The sequence below is a fragment of the Pygocentrus nattereri genome, chromosome 12 (assembly GCF_015220715.1).
Source record: "Pygocentrus nattereri isolate fPygNat1 chromosome 12, fPygNat1.pri, whole genome shotgun sequence".
Lineage (NCBI taxonomy): Eukaryota > Metazoa > Chordata > Actinopteri > Characiformes > Serrasalmidae > Pygocentrus > Pygocentrus nattereri.
The window spans coordinates 9,595,367-9,613,658 of NC_051222.1; the positions used below are offsets into that span (position 1 = coordinate 9,595,367).

At 42.1% G+C, this 18,292-nt stretch overlaps 1 protein-coding gene across 1 annotated transcript; it reads right to left on the reverse strand.

Annotated features, from left to right (window-relative positions):
- Nucleotides 1–704: 704 nt before the first annotated feature.
- Nucleotides 705–6,152, reverse strand: actb1 (actin, beta 1). Its single transcript, XM_017717274.2, has 6 exons — nucleotides 6,013–6,152; nucleotides 4,379–4,503; nucleotides 3,994–4,233; nucleotides 1,722–2,160; nucleotides 1,450–1,631; nucleotides 705–1,364 (listed from the first exon to the last, which is right to left on the reverse strand). Exons 2-6 carry the CDS (start codon nucleotides 4,499–4,501, stop codon nucleotides 1,221–1,223), a joined length of 1,128 nt encoding a protein of 375 aa, XP_017572763.1. The 5' UTR covers nucleotides 4,502–4,503; nucleotides 6,013–6,152; the 3' UTR covers nucleotides 705–1,220.
- Between the last annotated feature and the right edge of the window lie 12,140 nt (nucleotides 6,153–18,292).

Genomic DNA, 18,292 nt, shown 5'->3' on the forward strand with positions numbered 1-18,292 from the left:
ACCAACAAAACTTTACAAGTCATCTTCTATGGTCATATAGTGTCTGTGCATGAATAGTGGGCAGTTCATCACAGTGCACATTCAGCTGTTTGTCATCATGGACAGTTGCTATTATCCAACAGGCAACAACAGCCCAGCATTGTGATGCCCACCCTATTCAGCAGCCATAATGCTGACCCTATTCTAGAACCGCAATCAGAAGGTGGCTGTACTTCTGAGTGAGCACAAGGGAAGAGATGGGATAATGATATATATATATATATATACACACACACACACACACACACACACACACACACACACACACACACACACACACACACACTATCATGTTTGTGTGTTGGTCCTGGTAGAAAAACCACCATATATCCAATAAACATTCACCCAGAGAGCACCAGGTTTTCTAGCACTTCCGGCACTGCAGCATTTGTGCATTTCTGTAGTGCTGCCGCCTACATTTTCTAGAAAATTGGCACTGCTACAAAACTGATCACTAGGCAAACAGCTGGAGTGCAGATTTGTCCAGTCCAAGTTACAATAAAGGTTTCTTCTGAAGAAATTAACAAAAAAACCCACTGATTTGTTTAGAAATTAAAGTGCAAATCATTGAACAGATCCATCTACACCCTGGTACAACTGAGGTTTAGCATCAAGTCAGTAAGTACTCATTTAGAGAAAAGGGATCAAAAAGGCAGAGTCAGTCACCGAGTTTTACATGTGCACATTTTATTGGGTTTACATGTCAGTGTAGAGAGACTCCTTGGCCCAGACGCCAATGAACGGTCCCCTTACCCACAAACCCCCCAGGAAATTCACCTGCAAAAGAACTTCACTCAAATGGGTAAAGCTTTTCCCTTCCTTTGCATAACAAACAGAACTGGACTGAGTTTAAGGCTGAAGTACAAAAACAAAACCAGACATTGTACTTAATTTACATAAGCAACACTAACAAGGTCATGTATTCCCACTGCGGCATGGGTGAAATGGATGCTGAATTAAAACATGACACTATTTGGAATGACAGAAGAAATGTACATTGAGTCCTCTTGGGGAAAGCTCCTCCCCCGTAAGACACCACCCCCCATTCCAGTTTGCTCGTCCCGAGGCAGCGCGCCATACGGAGCAGAAGCCTTGCCCATGTTGTCTTGTCTGAGAGGGGAAGGTTGGTCGTTCTTTAGGTCAGCTGGCCACATGGCTGGCTGAAGTGGTTACAGTCCTGTTTAGAAGCACTTCCTGTGGACAATGGAAGGGCCAGACTCATCATACTCCTGCTTGCTGATCCACATCTGCTGGAAGGTGGAGAGGGAAGCCAGGATGGAGCCACCGATCCATACGGAGTACTTGCGCTCAGGAGGAGCAATGATCTATGAAAAGGAGAAATGACCAAGTTACTCAAACCAAGTGATCAGTATCAAGATCAATCTTAACTTTCTGGTGCTGAAGTATTACCTTGATCTTCATGGTGGAGGGAGCAAGGGAGGTGATTTCCTTCTGCATACGGTCAGCAATGCCAGGGTACATGGTGGTACCACCAGACAGCACTGTGTTGGCATACAGGTCCTTACGGATATCAACGTCACACTTCATGATTGAGTTGAAGGTGGTCTCATGGATACCACAGGATTCCATTCCTGAGGAAAACAATTCCAGTTAAAGGACTGAACTGATAACATGAGTTAGTCAGTCGACACAAATCAACACAATCAGTTCAAACAACTCACCCAGGAAGGAAGGCTGGAAGAGGGACTCGGGGGCACGGAAACGCTCGTTGCCAATGGTGATGACCTGACCGTCAGGCAGCTCATAACTCTTCTCCAGAGAGGAGGAGGAGGCAGCAGTGCCCATCTCCTGCTCAAAGTCCAGAGCCACATAGCACAGTTTCTCCTTGATGTCACGCACAATTTCCCTCTCGGCTGTGGTGGTGAAGCTGTAGCCACGCTCTGTCAGGATCTTCATCAGGTAGTCAGTCAGGTCACGTCCGGCAAGATCCAGACGGAGGATGGCATGGGGGAGAGCGTAACCCTCGTAGATGGGTACAGTGTGGGTGACCCCATCACCAGAATCCATCACAATACCTGTGGTACGACCAGAAGCATACAGGGACAGTACGGCCTGGATGGCAACGTACATTGCAGGTGTGTTGAAGGTCTCAAACATGATCTGTAGAGAAAAAGCAATTCATTTAGCAATGTGAGCCACTAAACAGGTTATCACACTTGACCTCTGAAAATATGGGTAGGCAAGCTTGCATGGCTCCCAGATTTTGGCTTGTTCAAACACTCAACTCACACTTAGTTGATGCAAACATCATGCTTGGTTTAAGGCACAGAATGGCATGACAGTGAGGAAACCACACCCCCTCCAAATGAACAGGTACTGTGTTCACTGCTGAGGTGCAGAGAACTCTACAGAATCAAGCCACAAAAAGCACGAGGATCTGACAGCATACCAGCAGAATGCTCAGAGAATGCACTGAACAGCTGGCTGATGTTCACAGACATTCAACATCTGAGCACTGCAGTCATTCCAACTTGCTTCAAGTCCACCATCATGCCTGTGCTGAAGAAGTCTCCAGTGTCCTGCCTAATGACTACCATCCCGTTGCACTCACTCCCATCATGTGCTTCAAGAGGCTTGTCATGAGGCACATTAAAGACTAGCTTCCTCCTTCACTGGACCCACTGCAATTTGCATATTACCCCAACCGCTCAGACACCATCCCCACAACACTCCACCTGGGCAATAAAGACACCCATGTCAGAATGCTGTTCATAGACTTCAGTTCAGCATTCGACACCATCACCCCTCAGCAGCTTATTGGAATACAGCCTGCTGGGCCTGAACACTTCCCTCTAACTGGATCCTGGATTTACCTTTGAGAGACCCCAGTTAGTCCAGATAAATAAGATTTCCAGCACCACCATACTGAGCACAGTCACCCCTCAGGGCTGTGTGCTCAGTTCACTGCTGTTTACTTTGCCGACTCATGATTGTACTGCAAAGTACAGCTCAAACCACATCAAGTTCACTGCTCATACAACTGTGGTGGGTCTGATCAGCAAGAATGAGTCAGCATACAGAGTGTAGGTGCAGCGGCTAATGGACTGGTGCAGAGCCAACAAACTGTCTCTGAATGTAGACAAAACTAAGGAGATGGTTGCGGACTTCTGAAGAGTGAGGGGTGACCACCCCCCACTGAACATCAACTGGCTCTGCTGCACAAATCAGGAGCACCGGTGTCCACATCACAGAACCTCACCTGGTCCTTCAACACCAGCTACATAACCAAAAGAGCCCAGCAGCACCTCTAACTCCTGCAGAAACTGAAGGCTCATCTACCCCCTCCCATCCTCATGTTCTACAGGGGAACTACAGAAAGCAGCCTGAGCAGCTGCGCCATTGCTTGGTTTGGGAATTGCACTACCTCAGACTGCAAGACCCAAAAGCGTATAGTGAGGACAGTTGAGATCACTGGGGTCTCTCTCCCCTCCATCATGACAGCAGTGAAAGGCGTAGATGTCCATCTGACAGAAGGTACCCAAGCATCCATGCCACCACTGCCAGACTACGCAACACTGCTTGAGGAATAAATCAGGTTTTTAAACTCACAAGGACTGGTCTAATTACCCCCTGTTTCTAGTTTAATTTGTTTGCACACGATGTCTGCACGTTCACACTTTTGCTGCACCATTATGTTCCTCCAGGAACAACATTTCACTTCACTGTGTACTTGTCAAGAGGCTTGTCATTCCATCCATGTACATCATGCATCTACAGTTTTAAGGCAAAGCAGTGTTTAGTAAACACACATGCATTAATGATATTCAAACAAATGGGCAGAAGTGAACCTTTGACCTCCAATTTGGAGGAAAAAGATCAGGTCACAGGTTGGAAAGCCTGAGAAGGAAGATAAAGAAATGAAAATATGAAGATGAACACAAGAGGGGAAGCCTGCCAAAAAAAGTAAAAGTTACTGAAGTGCTAAACACACACCTGTGTCATCTTCTCCCTGTTGGCTTTGGGGTTGAGGGGAGCCTCTGTGAGAAGGACTGGGTGCTCCTCTGGGGCAACACGCAGCTCGTTGTAGAAGGTGTGGTGCCAGATCTTCTCCATGTCATCCCAGTTAGTGACGATACCATGTTCAATGGGGTACTTCAGGGTAAGTATACCCCTCTTGCTCTGAGCCTCGTCACCTACGTAGGAATCCTTCTGTCCCATGCCAACCATCACTCCCTAAAAGCGAGACATTCATTTTCACATTAACTGCTGCTTTCAAGAAAGTATTCCTAACTGTGGCAACAATTCTTGGTATTGATAATTCCATACCACAATTATTTTGACTTAAGTAAAAACACTCGTTAAAATAAACAAGACATACCTGATGCCTGGGTCGGCCGACAATAGAAGGGAAGACGGCACGAGGAGCATCATCTCCAGCGAAACCAGCCTTGCACATTCCAGAGCCATTGTCAACAACCAGAGCAGCGATTTCCTCATCCATGGCTGTGTATGAGAGAAAAAAAATTAGAAAGCTGGAAAAAAAAAAAAGGAACAGATAAGCACACTTCCAGCAAGTTAAACCTCTGCTCCAATTAGAGCCCACAGCAAGCTGAAATCCTCTATGAAGGGATGTTTCTGGTTGCCCACTAGATGGCACAAAGGCACAAGCCTGAAAACCATTGATTTGAGACAAAGGAAGCGGCTGGGCAGACACCACTATTGCCTTATAAGGCAATAAGTTCGACTGGCTCACCATGGCTGATTCAGCTTGCAGAACGAGACCAGCACAACCAGGACCACTCCCCATTTCAATGGTCTGACAGGGGCTTGAGCAAACTCATTACATAATTGCCAATATGCAATCTGCATCTCTTTGCCTCAGATTTAACACCCTACCAAAAGGATAACGGATGCTTCCCCATCCTCTCCATCACTTCAGGCACCTTTAGCTAAAGACTTGACATTGAGATTGCATAAAATGCATGTGAAGCACAAAGCTGCCCGACCAATTCAGCAACCCCACTGGTTTAAAAAAAAAAAAAAAAAAAAAAAGCACTAAAGTTTCTGCTGGTGTCCAAGCTGTTGTATGTGTCCATCCTGATATATCAGTGTAAAGGACTGCAGTGGTTTAACTGGTGCTCTGATGCTGATTCCAGACAGATCGTTTCCTCCTGGGATCCAGAAGGTGCCCTACAAGAAATCAGCGTTCTCTAAAGGCTAGCATTAAACCAAGTCCCATAAAACCACAAATCAGATTTTAACCTGAAAGGTTCTAGCTAATGGCCTTTTCAGCAGGGCAGGCACTCAAGCCCACGCCGGAATACAAATGACCATCTCTTCTGATCGAGAAACTGAGCTACCAGTTAACGTCACACAAACCAGCCTTTAAGCCCACTAATCGGTCAAAACGAAAATTCAAACATCTAAATGCCTTTTCAGCTTTAACCAAGCCAATTCCTTATACGACTGAACAAGAGCAGAAGATGCCGGCAGCGCATTGAGGTGGCCACACCCACCACTGAAACACACTGGGATCACTGAGGAATGCGGTAACCTAGCCAACCTACAGAGATAACGGTACTCTACGGATGCTGAACGCAAAGACCAACAACATTCAGCGTATAAACAGAAAAATAAAGTCTTTTTAATGCGGACACTGAACGACATGCTAACTGCTAGCATAGCGAATCTGCAGAGCAGTTGGCTAACGTTAGCTTCTGCCTAACCCGGCTAAGTTAACGTTAACGGTCAGCCAACTCGAGACCACCTGCCAGAATAAACAGAAAAAATAAACCCCATTTTATTGATTTAAAGACGCTACAATAGACGTTCGTCTCACAAAGTGACCGTGCTAACCGTTAATCCATTCAGAAGGTAGGTTAACCAGGTTAACTCAGCCCGCGTAGGCGTGCAAACACAGCGAAAGCACCCACGAATTACGACTTAAAATGGGCCAAATTAGCATCAGGTAAGCATAAATACGATGTGCGCCCGAATAAAACCAGCGCTCACCTGTAAGGTAAAGGTTTTGCAGGGAACCGCTGAGTGATAACCGTTCCTCTCCGGGTGCACCGAAAACTCTGAGTAGCCTCCGTACAGCGGGCTGACGTCTTTATACCCGGCGCGGCGGCCGGCTCCTTCCATATAAGGTAATGTTTCGGCATCGAGCGCTCTGATTGGCCAGCCGTCACCCAGTTGGCGTCTTTCATGCTTATTGCTTGAAATTCAAGTTTCGAGATGAAGTAGGTTAACGTTGTGAGAGGCAGAGCCGAATGGAAGGTTAAAAAACCATAAAGGCACCATTTATGACAAGTTATTCGTCTAATACCGATGCGTTTCAGCGATATGGTTCAAGTGCATCTCGCAATAACGTGTCTGAACGGGATAAACAGCAGCGTTAGCGCCGTGGACGGCCTGACAGCATCTTAACGTTCATTCGTCGTGCTAGCAGTGATGCTAGGCATAAGTTTAGCTCGAAAAATAGGACAGATTCTTATAGAACTGAGGTAAACTGCGCATCTTTTGGTCTGTTATTGTGGCCTACAGGACACTGGCTTTACCCAGCTGGAGAGAAGAAGGGCTCTTTGTCGTTTGACCGTGGCCTGAAATCCGTTTTGTAGTTGGTCATTTGAGGGAATTAGCAAGTCAAACGACTCATCCCGTTCAAAACGGTCGCCCAGCCCCGTCCGGCTAACATGCAGCGAACCTCTTTCGCGTTATTTTGAGCCAAGCAGTGCTTTTCCAGGTCAATACAGGGTGACAATGGCATTCATACACAGGCTTGCAGCATTGTCTGTGATATGGGTCAGTTTGGGATTTGAAATGCGTGGGCGTGGCTGCCCACACACGTTTTGACGAGGATAGGACTGGTCGCCTAATGCATGGCTAATACATGTTTAATACGTGGCTTGCTTGTCTTCATAACACTCTTTGGTCCACACTAATATGTCAGGATGAAGGGAGATTGCTTTGACCTAATTGGGCTGTTTTGAACCAGTTGGGAACTGATGGTCTTTTTCTGCCGTGTCACCTGATCCACTGGGATGATGGACAAACAAAAACAGCTCTGCACTGGTTTGCTGAAAAAGCAACTCCAGTTCTTTAACATACTTCAGATCAGATTTTAATATGCGCTTATTAGGATAGAAGCCCATTTCCACCACTTAAAAAAAACATTATTGTTTTTTCCATTATTAATATTAGTATGTGAATATTTTTGGGATACTATTTCATTCTTTTGTTATGGTTCGTTATTTTGAAATTCCAAGTGATGTCCTTTTTTGTCTATCTTCTAGAAAGTTTCTCAAAATGAGAATGTTTCTCAAAGTAATGAGAAAGGATCTCTAAATGATGGCAGCATCTCAAAAAATGACCTAGTACTTCAAAATAACGACTTGGCTTCTCAATGTAATGAGGTAGTATGTCAAAATAATGACTTAGCGGGTGAAAATAGTGACTTAGCATCTCGAACTAATGAGACCGTATGTCAAAATATTCACTTACTATCTCAGATTAATGCCTTAACATCTCAAAGTAATGAGACAGTATCTCAAAATAATGACTTAGCATCTCAAACTAATGAGAAAGTATCTCAGAATGACTTAGTATCTAAATATAATGATGTAATATCTCAAATTATTGACTAAGCATCTCAAAATAATGACTTACCATCTCAAAGTAATGAGACAGTATCTCAAAATAATGACTAAGCATCTCAAAAAATTACTTAGTACTTCAAAATGTATGTCAGTATGTCAAAATAATGACATAGAGGGTTAAAATAGTAACTTAGCATCTCAACCTAATGAGACAGCATGTCAAAATATTCACTTACTATCTCAAAGTAATGAGACCGTATCTCAAAATAATGACTTAGCATCTCTAACCAGATAGTAACTCAAAATGACTCTAAGCATAATTACTTGGTATGTCAAAAATAATGACTTAACATCTCAAAGTAATGAGACAGTATCTCAAAATAATGACATCTCCGAATGACTTAGTATCTAAATATAATGATGTAATATCTCAAATTATTGACTAAGCATCTCAAAATAATGACTTAGTATCTCAGAATAATGACTTTGCATCTCAAACTAATGGGATAGTATCTCAAAATAGCCTAGTGTCTAAATATAATGACTTAGTATTTCAAAATAGTGACTTAGTATCTCAAAACTCATGACTTCGTATCTCAAAGTAATGGTATAGTATCTCAAAGCAATGACTTGGTGAACCACTTAATACTGAAGAAAAAAATATTACGTGCTGGATTTTTTATTTTAAGTATTGAGAATGGGCTTCCATACAGGAGATCAGTTCTCCCTGTCATAGGAATGGGCTGCATCCGTCTGTTTGATCATGTATGTTTTATACGCATTAGACAATCTCTTCTGAAATCAAATGTTCCTTGCGCTGCTCTTCCAATCCATCAGAAGTGTTTCATTGTGGTCGTAGGCATTCAGAATGGCAGACATCTTTGATTTAGTGCTTTTACAGCCAAAAATAAAGCAGCGTCAATACAAACACAAATCTGAAGAGCCTCTGTCATTCTCACGGTTTCTCCTTTGAATTCTCTGCCATGTAGCTCAGCGGAACATGCTTATTAGTAAAGTTAAAAAGTGCCCAGAAGAGTGGGGTGCTGAACAACATCTAAAGGATGTGATTTCCATGTAAAGTGGTTCATCTTCAGACTTTACGGCTGTCTCGAGTGTCATGAAATTCTAAGAAAGTGGAAGTATGTGTATCAAATAATTCAGACCTCTTTGAGCATCAGGACACTGGCCAAAGTATCACTGTGGAATTAGGAGAGAGGATATCTTCCAGACTCCATTTATTCATCTCAGCAAACCTACCCACAGATCGTCTGTGGATCAGCTTTCGTAATACCTGCCGTCTGAGTTAGTTCACAGTGTTTTTCAAGAAATAGATGCTAGGCAAGAAAATCCATGCCTTTAGGCTGGGGTACATGACACCCATAAAGCCAAACAGGTCTGCAGCCTCATTTTGACCTACAGTTGTTTTCATAAAAGTTCTTAAAACTCACAGAAAGAGTACGAATGTCCCAAAGAGGTCTATGAAACAACAAAAAGTATTTTTTGACCATTAACAAGCTTATACATGGGCTTAGGGGGTGGGCATTTTATAAAAACCCCTTTAGCCCTGGATAAGACCGCACAAGGTCTGATGGTAGTGCTATGTGTGGAATGTTTGAATGCAACAAACTGAAAAAGAGCTTCTAAGCATAACAAATTGTATAGATAAGTGACCATGCGCCAACATGACCAAAGTAATGGCCAGTAATTGACTGCAAGTGCTCCATAAATATGTTACAAACAGAAAAGTTAATGCATCCTTCTGTATAATTCAGGAGATCCTAGACTTTTAAACCTTTCTAAACTTTTCTATCAGCTTTCTGGCATCATAAATATTCTTCCATGACTATATGAACTATGTTTGATTGAACCACATGTGTGAAGTAAATGAAATGTCTCCGAAGGTTACCTGTATTTATGAATTTGCCGGGTACAGAAAACACTTTACACTAACAAATCCGACATATAAGCGTGAAAACCAAACATCCCTCAAGCTGCTTCTCTGTGGTCTGGAGGCCGTCTTGTGACTGGTAATTAACGCATACACCTGGGATATACTAGAACATTTGGTGTTTGCTTATTTCACCAAAGCATGTGCCTGAGAATGAAAGAACCCCATGGAAATATATTCCAGACAGAACAATTTTGGAATAAGCACAACCTTTTGTCTTACCAAGTGGAATCCTTTCAGACAAGGACCAAACAGAGCCTGGAATTATTTAAAGAACCTGTTCTCAACTTTTTTGGAAAAGGTCAAGAATATTCTTGTTAAACTGGAGGCTTTTTATATTGTATGTTTACATTCGTCTGCCAAAGAAGACATTCCATGGCCTCGACCAAAACACAGCCTGCGTGGTATGGTGACTCATACGCTTGAAAAGAGCACTTGAGATTCATACCTGGGAATGGTATATCAGTAGTAAGGATTAGACACAGAGTTTACTGAGTAAGTGACTCAGTAAGCAATCATGGCCTTGCAATGAAAACGCTCAGGATGACGAAGAGCCTGACTGCATCCTCCAGAGTTGTGGATCAGCCCTAGTCAGCCCCCTAGTCCACAATCTGGTTTTCCATGACCGTTTCATGGCCTTCGCTGTTATGACATGGATGTATTCGTATGAATGTGTGTGTTGGTGGGAGATCACTGTATTGTCAGCACATCCCATATCTGTGTCTCAGACAAATAAACGAAGGCTAATAAAATTCTGCATCTCATGATATTTTCCAGGGATATCACAGCGATGTATACGTTTGCATTAGTAAAGTTAATAAATCCACGGTACGTGCTAAATGAATACCTTACAAACCTGACATACCTCATTTTTACTTGTACTGCTTTGTTGTTTCCTTCTCTTTAACATCACGCTGTACTGTAAAGCCAGGTTTCTACTAAGACTATTGATTGGTGGTCAGTAGTTCATGTATTTTTGACCTGTACAGTCTGAACCACCAAACAAATGGCAGTCTTTTTTGTTACATATCAGTACCAGCATCAGTGTTGTTGCCCAGCTAACAAAGGCCTTATAAGGATTTCTCAGGGAGAGCCAGAGAGGCAGATGAAAAGACGAGTCCTAGGGTCATCATACAATGAGGCAAATCTGAAATAGGAAGCTGCGTCTGGAAATGAAAGGGGAAGTTGCAGTTCCACCCCCCCCAACCACCCACTGAGTCTACGGTGAATAGACATCATTGTTTCAACAGCTGAACCATATTCAGTCCTTTATAGAGTTCATCACAGCAGTCTTTTTATTAGCATATTATATGCTACTTCTTATTTTTATTCTTTTACTTTTGACCATCAGAAAGTGAGTGGGATTCTCTCTCTCTCTCTCTCTCTCTCTCTCTCTCTCTCTCTCTCTCTCTCTGTCTCTCGCTCCCTCTCTTTGCCTTAACCAAAGCTTTTTTCCTTATTTTTTACATATGCATGGCTGCAATGTTGTAGACAGCTGCAATGAAATCACACACTACACATCAAACCCTTCTTCCTGTCCTTTCTCTTTCCATTATATCCCAAGAAATAGTGCTTAAGGCACAGACTCAGCCCTCTCTTCTAGTGCTGGGAAAGGGGATTCTCCCTGAAATAGTGAAATAGTTCTAATCTAGAACAAGTCCATTTAGCGTCTGTAAACACTGCACAAATAGCCTTATTTGGCAATGGCAGGAATATCAAGGAGATAAAAAGGACCTTATTCACCTACTTGATGTAAGCACAACATGACTGCTGAGCCCTATAAGGCAGGGTAAGGTTTGGGCAGGTTCCGACGTGGCTGATTAAAGGCATTATAGCACATGAGAGCACTGCCCCCCCCCCCCCCCCCCCCCGCAAACATTTACATATTGACAGGTAAACTCATCGCATTTACTAAAAAAGGAGAAGAGGGTGTCCTCTAAGTTATTCTTGCCATTTTAAGAATGCAAATGTGTCACAGCATGACTATGCAAGGGCACACCCACAGACAGAGCTCTCTAAAAGAAAGGAGATAAAGAGAGAGTGTGCAAGAAGTTGTGTGTGGAGTGAATTAGCCAGAAAAATCAAGCCTGCCCTAAAGTGGAGAGGTCAGTTATATTCCTGTTGGACAGCCCTCACATTCAGCTTTGTGACAAGTAGATGGATTATGTAAAAAAGATGGGTATTGATCTAAATATGTTGAAATTGAATGTAAATGCGTTTGAATTACTCACTAATCAGTGCTCACTGTAAAATAAAGGGTCTTTTCCTTGAGGGGCTGCCGTCCAGACAATTTTTGTCTCTTCAGGCTTCATAAAAATGACCCTATACTCCTCCACACTGGGTGAGAAACAGAGCCCCCCCCCCCCCCCCCCCCCCAACCCAACCCTATTAAATAATTGGTCCGAACGTCATGCTACCAAATGAGTCAAGAGGAAGGGGCGTGCCCTGTTACCACAGCAGCAGTGATGCATTCAAAACTCAGTTTGCCTTCACTTTTACCTTCGGTTTCAGATTAACAACGGAAAGAAGCTCAATATTAAGTCGCAATGGGAATCTACAAATAAACGGGATCTGGAGAGACCAGCATTTAATCAACCAATAAACAACCCTACACAGAAAAAAAGGAAAGCCTTTCTGTTGAGGTGAACGTTACAGTGATTTTAGGAACAAACACATTCCATTGTGCTCCGCTGCTGCAAGCGCTCACACTTCTCTTTGTCAAGGATGTATAAAATGATGCAAATAAATGAGAAGATGGTTCAAATCATGCAAACCAGCAAAACATTTACCAATATTTTAAGAAATGTTCTAATTCTGGGCTTATTCTTCACCAACACAGATTCTCTGAATAAATTAACAGAGCGCAAACTCTGCAAAGTCAGATTGTTTGAGCTATTGTATTGAGCTATTAGATCAGTTGAATATTTGTGCATACCTAGTTGGGATTGTCTATGAAGTATGGCATGTAAATATAGGCAGAATTTGTAAGAAGAACAGCTTCTTATCTAGTTCTTCAAATTTAATAAATACATACAAATCCATTCAATACTGATTTCAAACTTGTCATTGGTTGGCGATTACTTGATGACTACCAACAAATTTGGAGTCACAGTTTCACATACAGATGTATTTTGTATCAGTATTTACATTAACCTCTGTAATGTCAAAGCAAAAACACATTTTTAGGTGCTTTTGCAATGAATTTAAAAATTAAAAGTGCCATCTTATAAACACAAGTGTTCATATCATTTGCTATAATGCTCTAAATGAAGTTCATTTACGCCCAGTTCCTTTACTTTGAAGTCATATCTCAAAGGCTGGAGCTGAGGTAGGAGGAACTGTATGAGAGCTGGTATTTGAAGGTCTCACCTCAGGGCTCGGTTATCTACAGTCAACATGGCCTTGACCGTAAAGTGTACAGCTGACACACATTTCAGTCTTACGTTTAACTTGTTATGCTCCAGGGTATATTTTGGTTTGTCCATCTGAATTTATACGACCAAATCGTGAGGCAAATTATTCAGTAACTGTTATTTTGTAAAAGCTCCGTTCAAATGAACAGAACATGTGTTTTATGATCTACACATATCGATATATGCTTACAATTTACTGGTGAAAGCTAGTTAAAAGCTAGAAAAGATAGTTTATAGCCCAGATGTGTGGAAAAATGGGTCGACTTTCAGTAGAAAAAAAAACTCAGTTCAGCTTCTTTTATTATAAGGGTTTAAATGACATCACCGTCTATTTGACTGGAGAGAAGAAAGTTACAGCCTCTTACGGCACCCAGCATCTGAATGTAGCTTGAAATATGAAATAATTTCATGAAATATGAAACATTTACAGCATTTAGCAGACGCTCTTATCCAGAGCGACTTACAAGAAGTGCTTTGTCAATCTAGAGAAAGTATCTTTGCTAGTTACCAAGTCATGACGAATATTATGAAGAACTCTTATGCTCCTTGGAATAACCGGTATAAGAGGCTACAAACATACAATCTAAAGTGGAGAGTGGATGACGAAGGTCATTAAGGAAAGCCCTTCAGATTCTCAAAAAATTATGGGCACATTTCTCTCCCACATTCAAAGGGTACTACAAAATGGGACACACCAGCCTCGGCTTTGAGGCATGTCTTGAGCTGTCTCGAGAACTTGGCTGCAGTCCACATGTGGCAAATTGGACAAGGACTCACATCTTATGCCACAAATAAATTGCATTAAAGCATATTTATGGGGAAGGGTCTAAATCAGGGGTCAGCAGCGTGTGGCTCTGGAGCTGCATGCGACTCTTTTACTGCCCTGTTGCGGCTCCACAGCAAAATTAGGTTTGTAGATAAAAATAAAATAGTCCTCCTTTGCAATAAAATAAAGCTCTGCTGATTGTTCAACACAGTCTAACAATAAATGGTTTTAAATGCTGGAGTCACCCTGAAGGTTCGCACACAGACTGCTGGTCACCATAGCAATGCAGTCAACGATCTCGTCTAGCTAGTGGCTAACGAAATGGCAATGAGAATGATTTAAGACGAACATCGATAATTTGGAGACATACGTTCCTCATGCGTTTAATCTGCAGCAAGAAACCGTCAATCACTAAAAATCAGTTTCTCATTTGAATTTTGCAGTTACACCTTGGTATAATAGTTAGCTAGCTGCATAGTTAGCTACCTCCTGGCACCTCAGGCACCATTTAAGGTGGAACTGGAAAATTTGAACAAAAAGCAGGCGAACGAGAAGCTGACTCCATCCATCCATCCATCCATCCATCCATCCATCCATCCATACATTTTTTTAAGCTGCTTCTCCCTCAGGGTTGCGGGGGGGTGCTGGTGCCTATCCGGTCATCGGGTGGAAGGCAGGATACATCCTGGACAGGTCGCCAGTCCATCACAGGGCAAGAGAAGCTGATTTCAACTTCGTAAACAGTCAAACGTTACAAGACACTATTTTGCTTTTTCGTAAAAGTTTCCTGCTGGAGATACGAGAAAAGCACCTATAGCTTAACTAAAACTTAATGCAGAGCAAAGTATGTCTGCCTTTTTAATTTGCATTATATTTTTTAGCCTGTACTAGGGCATTAACACATGCCAAGACATATTTACAGCAATGGTGATGGTAAAACATCACTTCAATAAAAAGAACATAAAATGCTGGGTCTCTGCCAATGTGGTTAGTTTTTTGTTGAAATTTGACAAAAAGGCTCTTCTTAACATTTTGGTTGCCTCTGATCTAAAGGATCTAACCATCTTGCCTTATTTGGAAACTGGGCAAGAGGTTCCGTGGTTACAAAATTAACCCGATGGCCGTCCTAGCAGAGCTTCATAGATCCTGCACAATGATGGTAAAGCTATTACTGCAGCGCTGCATCAATCACATCTTTACAACAGAGTGGTTAGATGGAAACTCCTGAGTAATAGCACTTAAAGGATTCTGAGAGCATGATGAAAAACGGCTGATCTGATTCCACAAAAATGTAACCCTTTGACCTGAATGTCAAGTATGTCTGGCAAAAACCAGGTACTGCTCTTCACCTGGCTATAATGAAGTATGACGTTAGCCACATCATGCTAAGGGGTTGGTTCTCGGAAAGCAGGGATTAGGAGACTTCACGATTGGGTGAAGATTAATAGAGTTCAAAAAACAGACTTTTAAAAGAGCGCACAAGACGTTGGAGTGGGGCGATGATTCACCTTTCAGCATAACGATGAAATGAAGCACAAAGGCACTGCTAGAGAGACTTTAGGACAAGGCAAGGCAACGCCTGGAACTGGACCTTATTGGAAATCTGTGCAGAAGTATGAAGATCATAGTTCACTAACATCACCCAACCATTCTGAGTAAGTTGATGTAAGCTAATTATACTGCAAGCCTAGAACAGACTCACATATAGAAGGGGTCTATCTATATTCCAAGGCCAAATCCCATTTCTTCTTTTTACCCCCAGGCCCACAGATATACGAGCATAGACGCCGCGTAGGCCGCTGGATCATGCGTCAATGTCGTCTCCATATTGGTCCAGGCAACTGGTCATAACTCTCAGAAGACTTGACTGCAAAGAAACAGCTCATGTGCAGCTTGAGGCCGTACAAACCATCGCACAGTCCAAACCAGATCTCTGGGAATTACCTTTCACAGTTCAGACTGAAGAGTTGGTTGTATTTGGCCATGATAACATTATACTGAGAGCTAGCTAACATTAGCGACACTTGCTGGCTATGAAAGCTGAGACTTTATAAGAAATCATACTGTATAAGCTGAATTGTCCATAATCGAGATTCACATTTATTTACTGGCAGTTCTCCAAGCCAGTTTTTATGACGAGCTGAGCATGTTGGCTGAGCGGCTGACATATTATGAATCTCAGTGTAGTTAGCTAGCTGGCTAGCTAGCTCTTCTCAAGCTTTAAAGGTTTCCCAAAGAGAACGAGCTGAGAAGTAGCTTTAAGAAGGGATTTCTTTCCCCTCAGTGAGTTAATTATTAGTACTTAATCTTTTCAACTCCTTGAGACCACCGGTGGTTCCAAAACGCACTGCATCATATTCTTCATAACTTTCATATTTCATAAGATACTTTCAGAAGCTGGGCGTCGTATGAGGCTGTAACTGTCGCCTTTCCAGTCAAACAGACGGTGATGTGGTTTTAAACCCTTATAATAAAAGAAGCTGATCTCACAGTTTGTTTTTCTACTGAAAGTCGACCCATTTTTCCCCAAATCTGGGCTAGAAACTATAAACAGATGACATCTCTTCAGAGATAAACTCTAAGCATCTAAAATTGTTGGCTTTCAGCAGTAAATTGTAAGCATATAGCGATATGTGTGATCATGAAACACATTTTCTGTTAATTTGAGTGGAGCTTTTCCAAAAAAAAATGAATTCACATTTATTTCATGAAATTATTTCATTACTGAATAATTTGCCTTGCGATTTGGTCACATAAATTCAGATGGACAAACTGGTGAAAAAGATGCTTTATTTTTTAGTATTTTAATCTAATCGAATCTAATCTGAAGGCCACATGAAGTTTGGAGGTCTGTAGCAATAGACTCTGCAGAAAGTTGGTGACCTCTGTGCACTTTGTGTCTCAGCATCCGCTGACCCCAGTCTGTCATATTACATGAGTTGCTGTTGTTCCCAGCCGCTTCCACTTTGTTATAATCCCACTGACAGTTGACTGGAATACTTAGTACTGAGGAAATTTCACAACTGGACTTGTTGCACAGGTGGCGTCCGATCACGGCACCACGCTGGAATTCACTGAGCTCCTGAGAGCGACTCATTCTTTCACTAATGTCTGTAGAAGCAGTCTGCAGGCCTAGGGGCTCGGCTTTATACACCTGTGGCCATGGAAGTGACTGGAACACCTGAATTCAATGATTTGAATGGGTGAGTGAAAACTTTTGGAAATATAATGTACAATATCAGGGCAACTAACTCACAAATCTTCCACCCAGGTTTTCACTTTGCCAGGTGACGGCTTTAGCTTCAATAAGACTGTGAAACCAGTAAATACCAGTAAAGGGAATAGTTCTGTTTAGAGCCATTTCATGCTTCATTGGTTATTCAGATTGGTGGAGAATGTATTGTATATGATTCTATACAAATTCTTTCTGAACATGGTTCTATATAGCACTGCTATTGTTACAAGCTTGTGTTGTAATGACAGCAGCGCCCTTTATGGTGCTTTATAGAACGCTTTTCGAAAAGGTTCTATATAAAACCATCTACTGTAGATCCTCCACCAGTCTGAAAAACCATTTCACCATGCAAACAGCCCTTTAATCACGGACAGGGTTCATTGAGTATTCACTTTCTTTACTAAAGAACCCCTGGAGAATATGTGCATATGGTTCTATATAAAAACCTTTTTAAATATGGCTCTATATTGCACCAAAGAGAGTTCTGCTACTGTTATGACACAAGCTTGTAACAATAGCAGGACTCTTCATGGTGCTATATAGAACCCTTTTCAAAAAGGTTCCATACAGAACCATCTACAGTACAATCTCTACCAATCTGAAGATCACTTCCATTCTGCAAGGTAACCTTTAATTATGCAAAGGTTTCTCTGAGTGTTCATGGTTCTACTTTCCCTACTAAAGAACACGTTTTTAAGTGTATATATGGTTCAGTGTATAACCTTTTGAAATATGATTCTATATAGCAGCAAAAAGGGTTTTGCCATTGTTACAAGCTTGTGATGTTGGCAGAACCCTTTTTGGTGCTGTATGTTTGGTGGGTACATGCCTGAAACCCCATCTCCTTACAGTGTAACCCCTATACATTCATATCCATGCCTTCCGTTTCCTGATAACACCACCCGTCTCCTCCCTGTTCCTCAGTCCTCTGTCAGTCCTACCACAGTTAAAAGCGGGGGTCCAGCCTTCTAGTTACAACCAGAAGCCGTGCAGAACTCCAGCCCAAGTTCTCAGAGTTCTCTCCCCTCCATCAGTCAGTGTTCCCCCATGCTACCACCATGTGTTGAAGGTACGGTCTAAACTGACATACTGCTGTTATCTCCAAAATGGTAACTTTCCAGGGGAAAGAAAAAAATGCTTTACTTTTAATGTAAGTCAATGGAACCAGAATTTTTTCCAAGTGTTTTTGGGCCGTTTGTTTTGGTCCATTCATCATGAAATTTACACACAATGTATAGAGCAAAAGGCATTTTTTCAGATTATGTCAAAAACTGAAAAAAATTACAAAAATCTTTCTTTGTAAAAGAAAATCTAGTTCTCATGACAACAGCC

Bases quoted from the DNA above. Each gene is read 5' to 3' on its own strand.
- actb1 (XM_017717274.2), bottom strand. From the start codon at position 4,501: ATGGATGAGGAAATCGCTGCTCTGGTTGTTGACAATGGCTCTGGAATG. The intron at 2,161-3,993 runs GTGTGTGTTTAG...TTTTCTCTACAG, and splicing joins ACAGGGAGAAGATGACACAG to ATCATGTTTGAGACCTTCAA. The intron at 1,632-1,721 runs GTGAGTTGTTTG...TGTTTTCCTCAG, and splicing joins CTTCCAGCCTTCCTTCCTGG to GAATGGAATCCTGTGGTATC.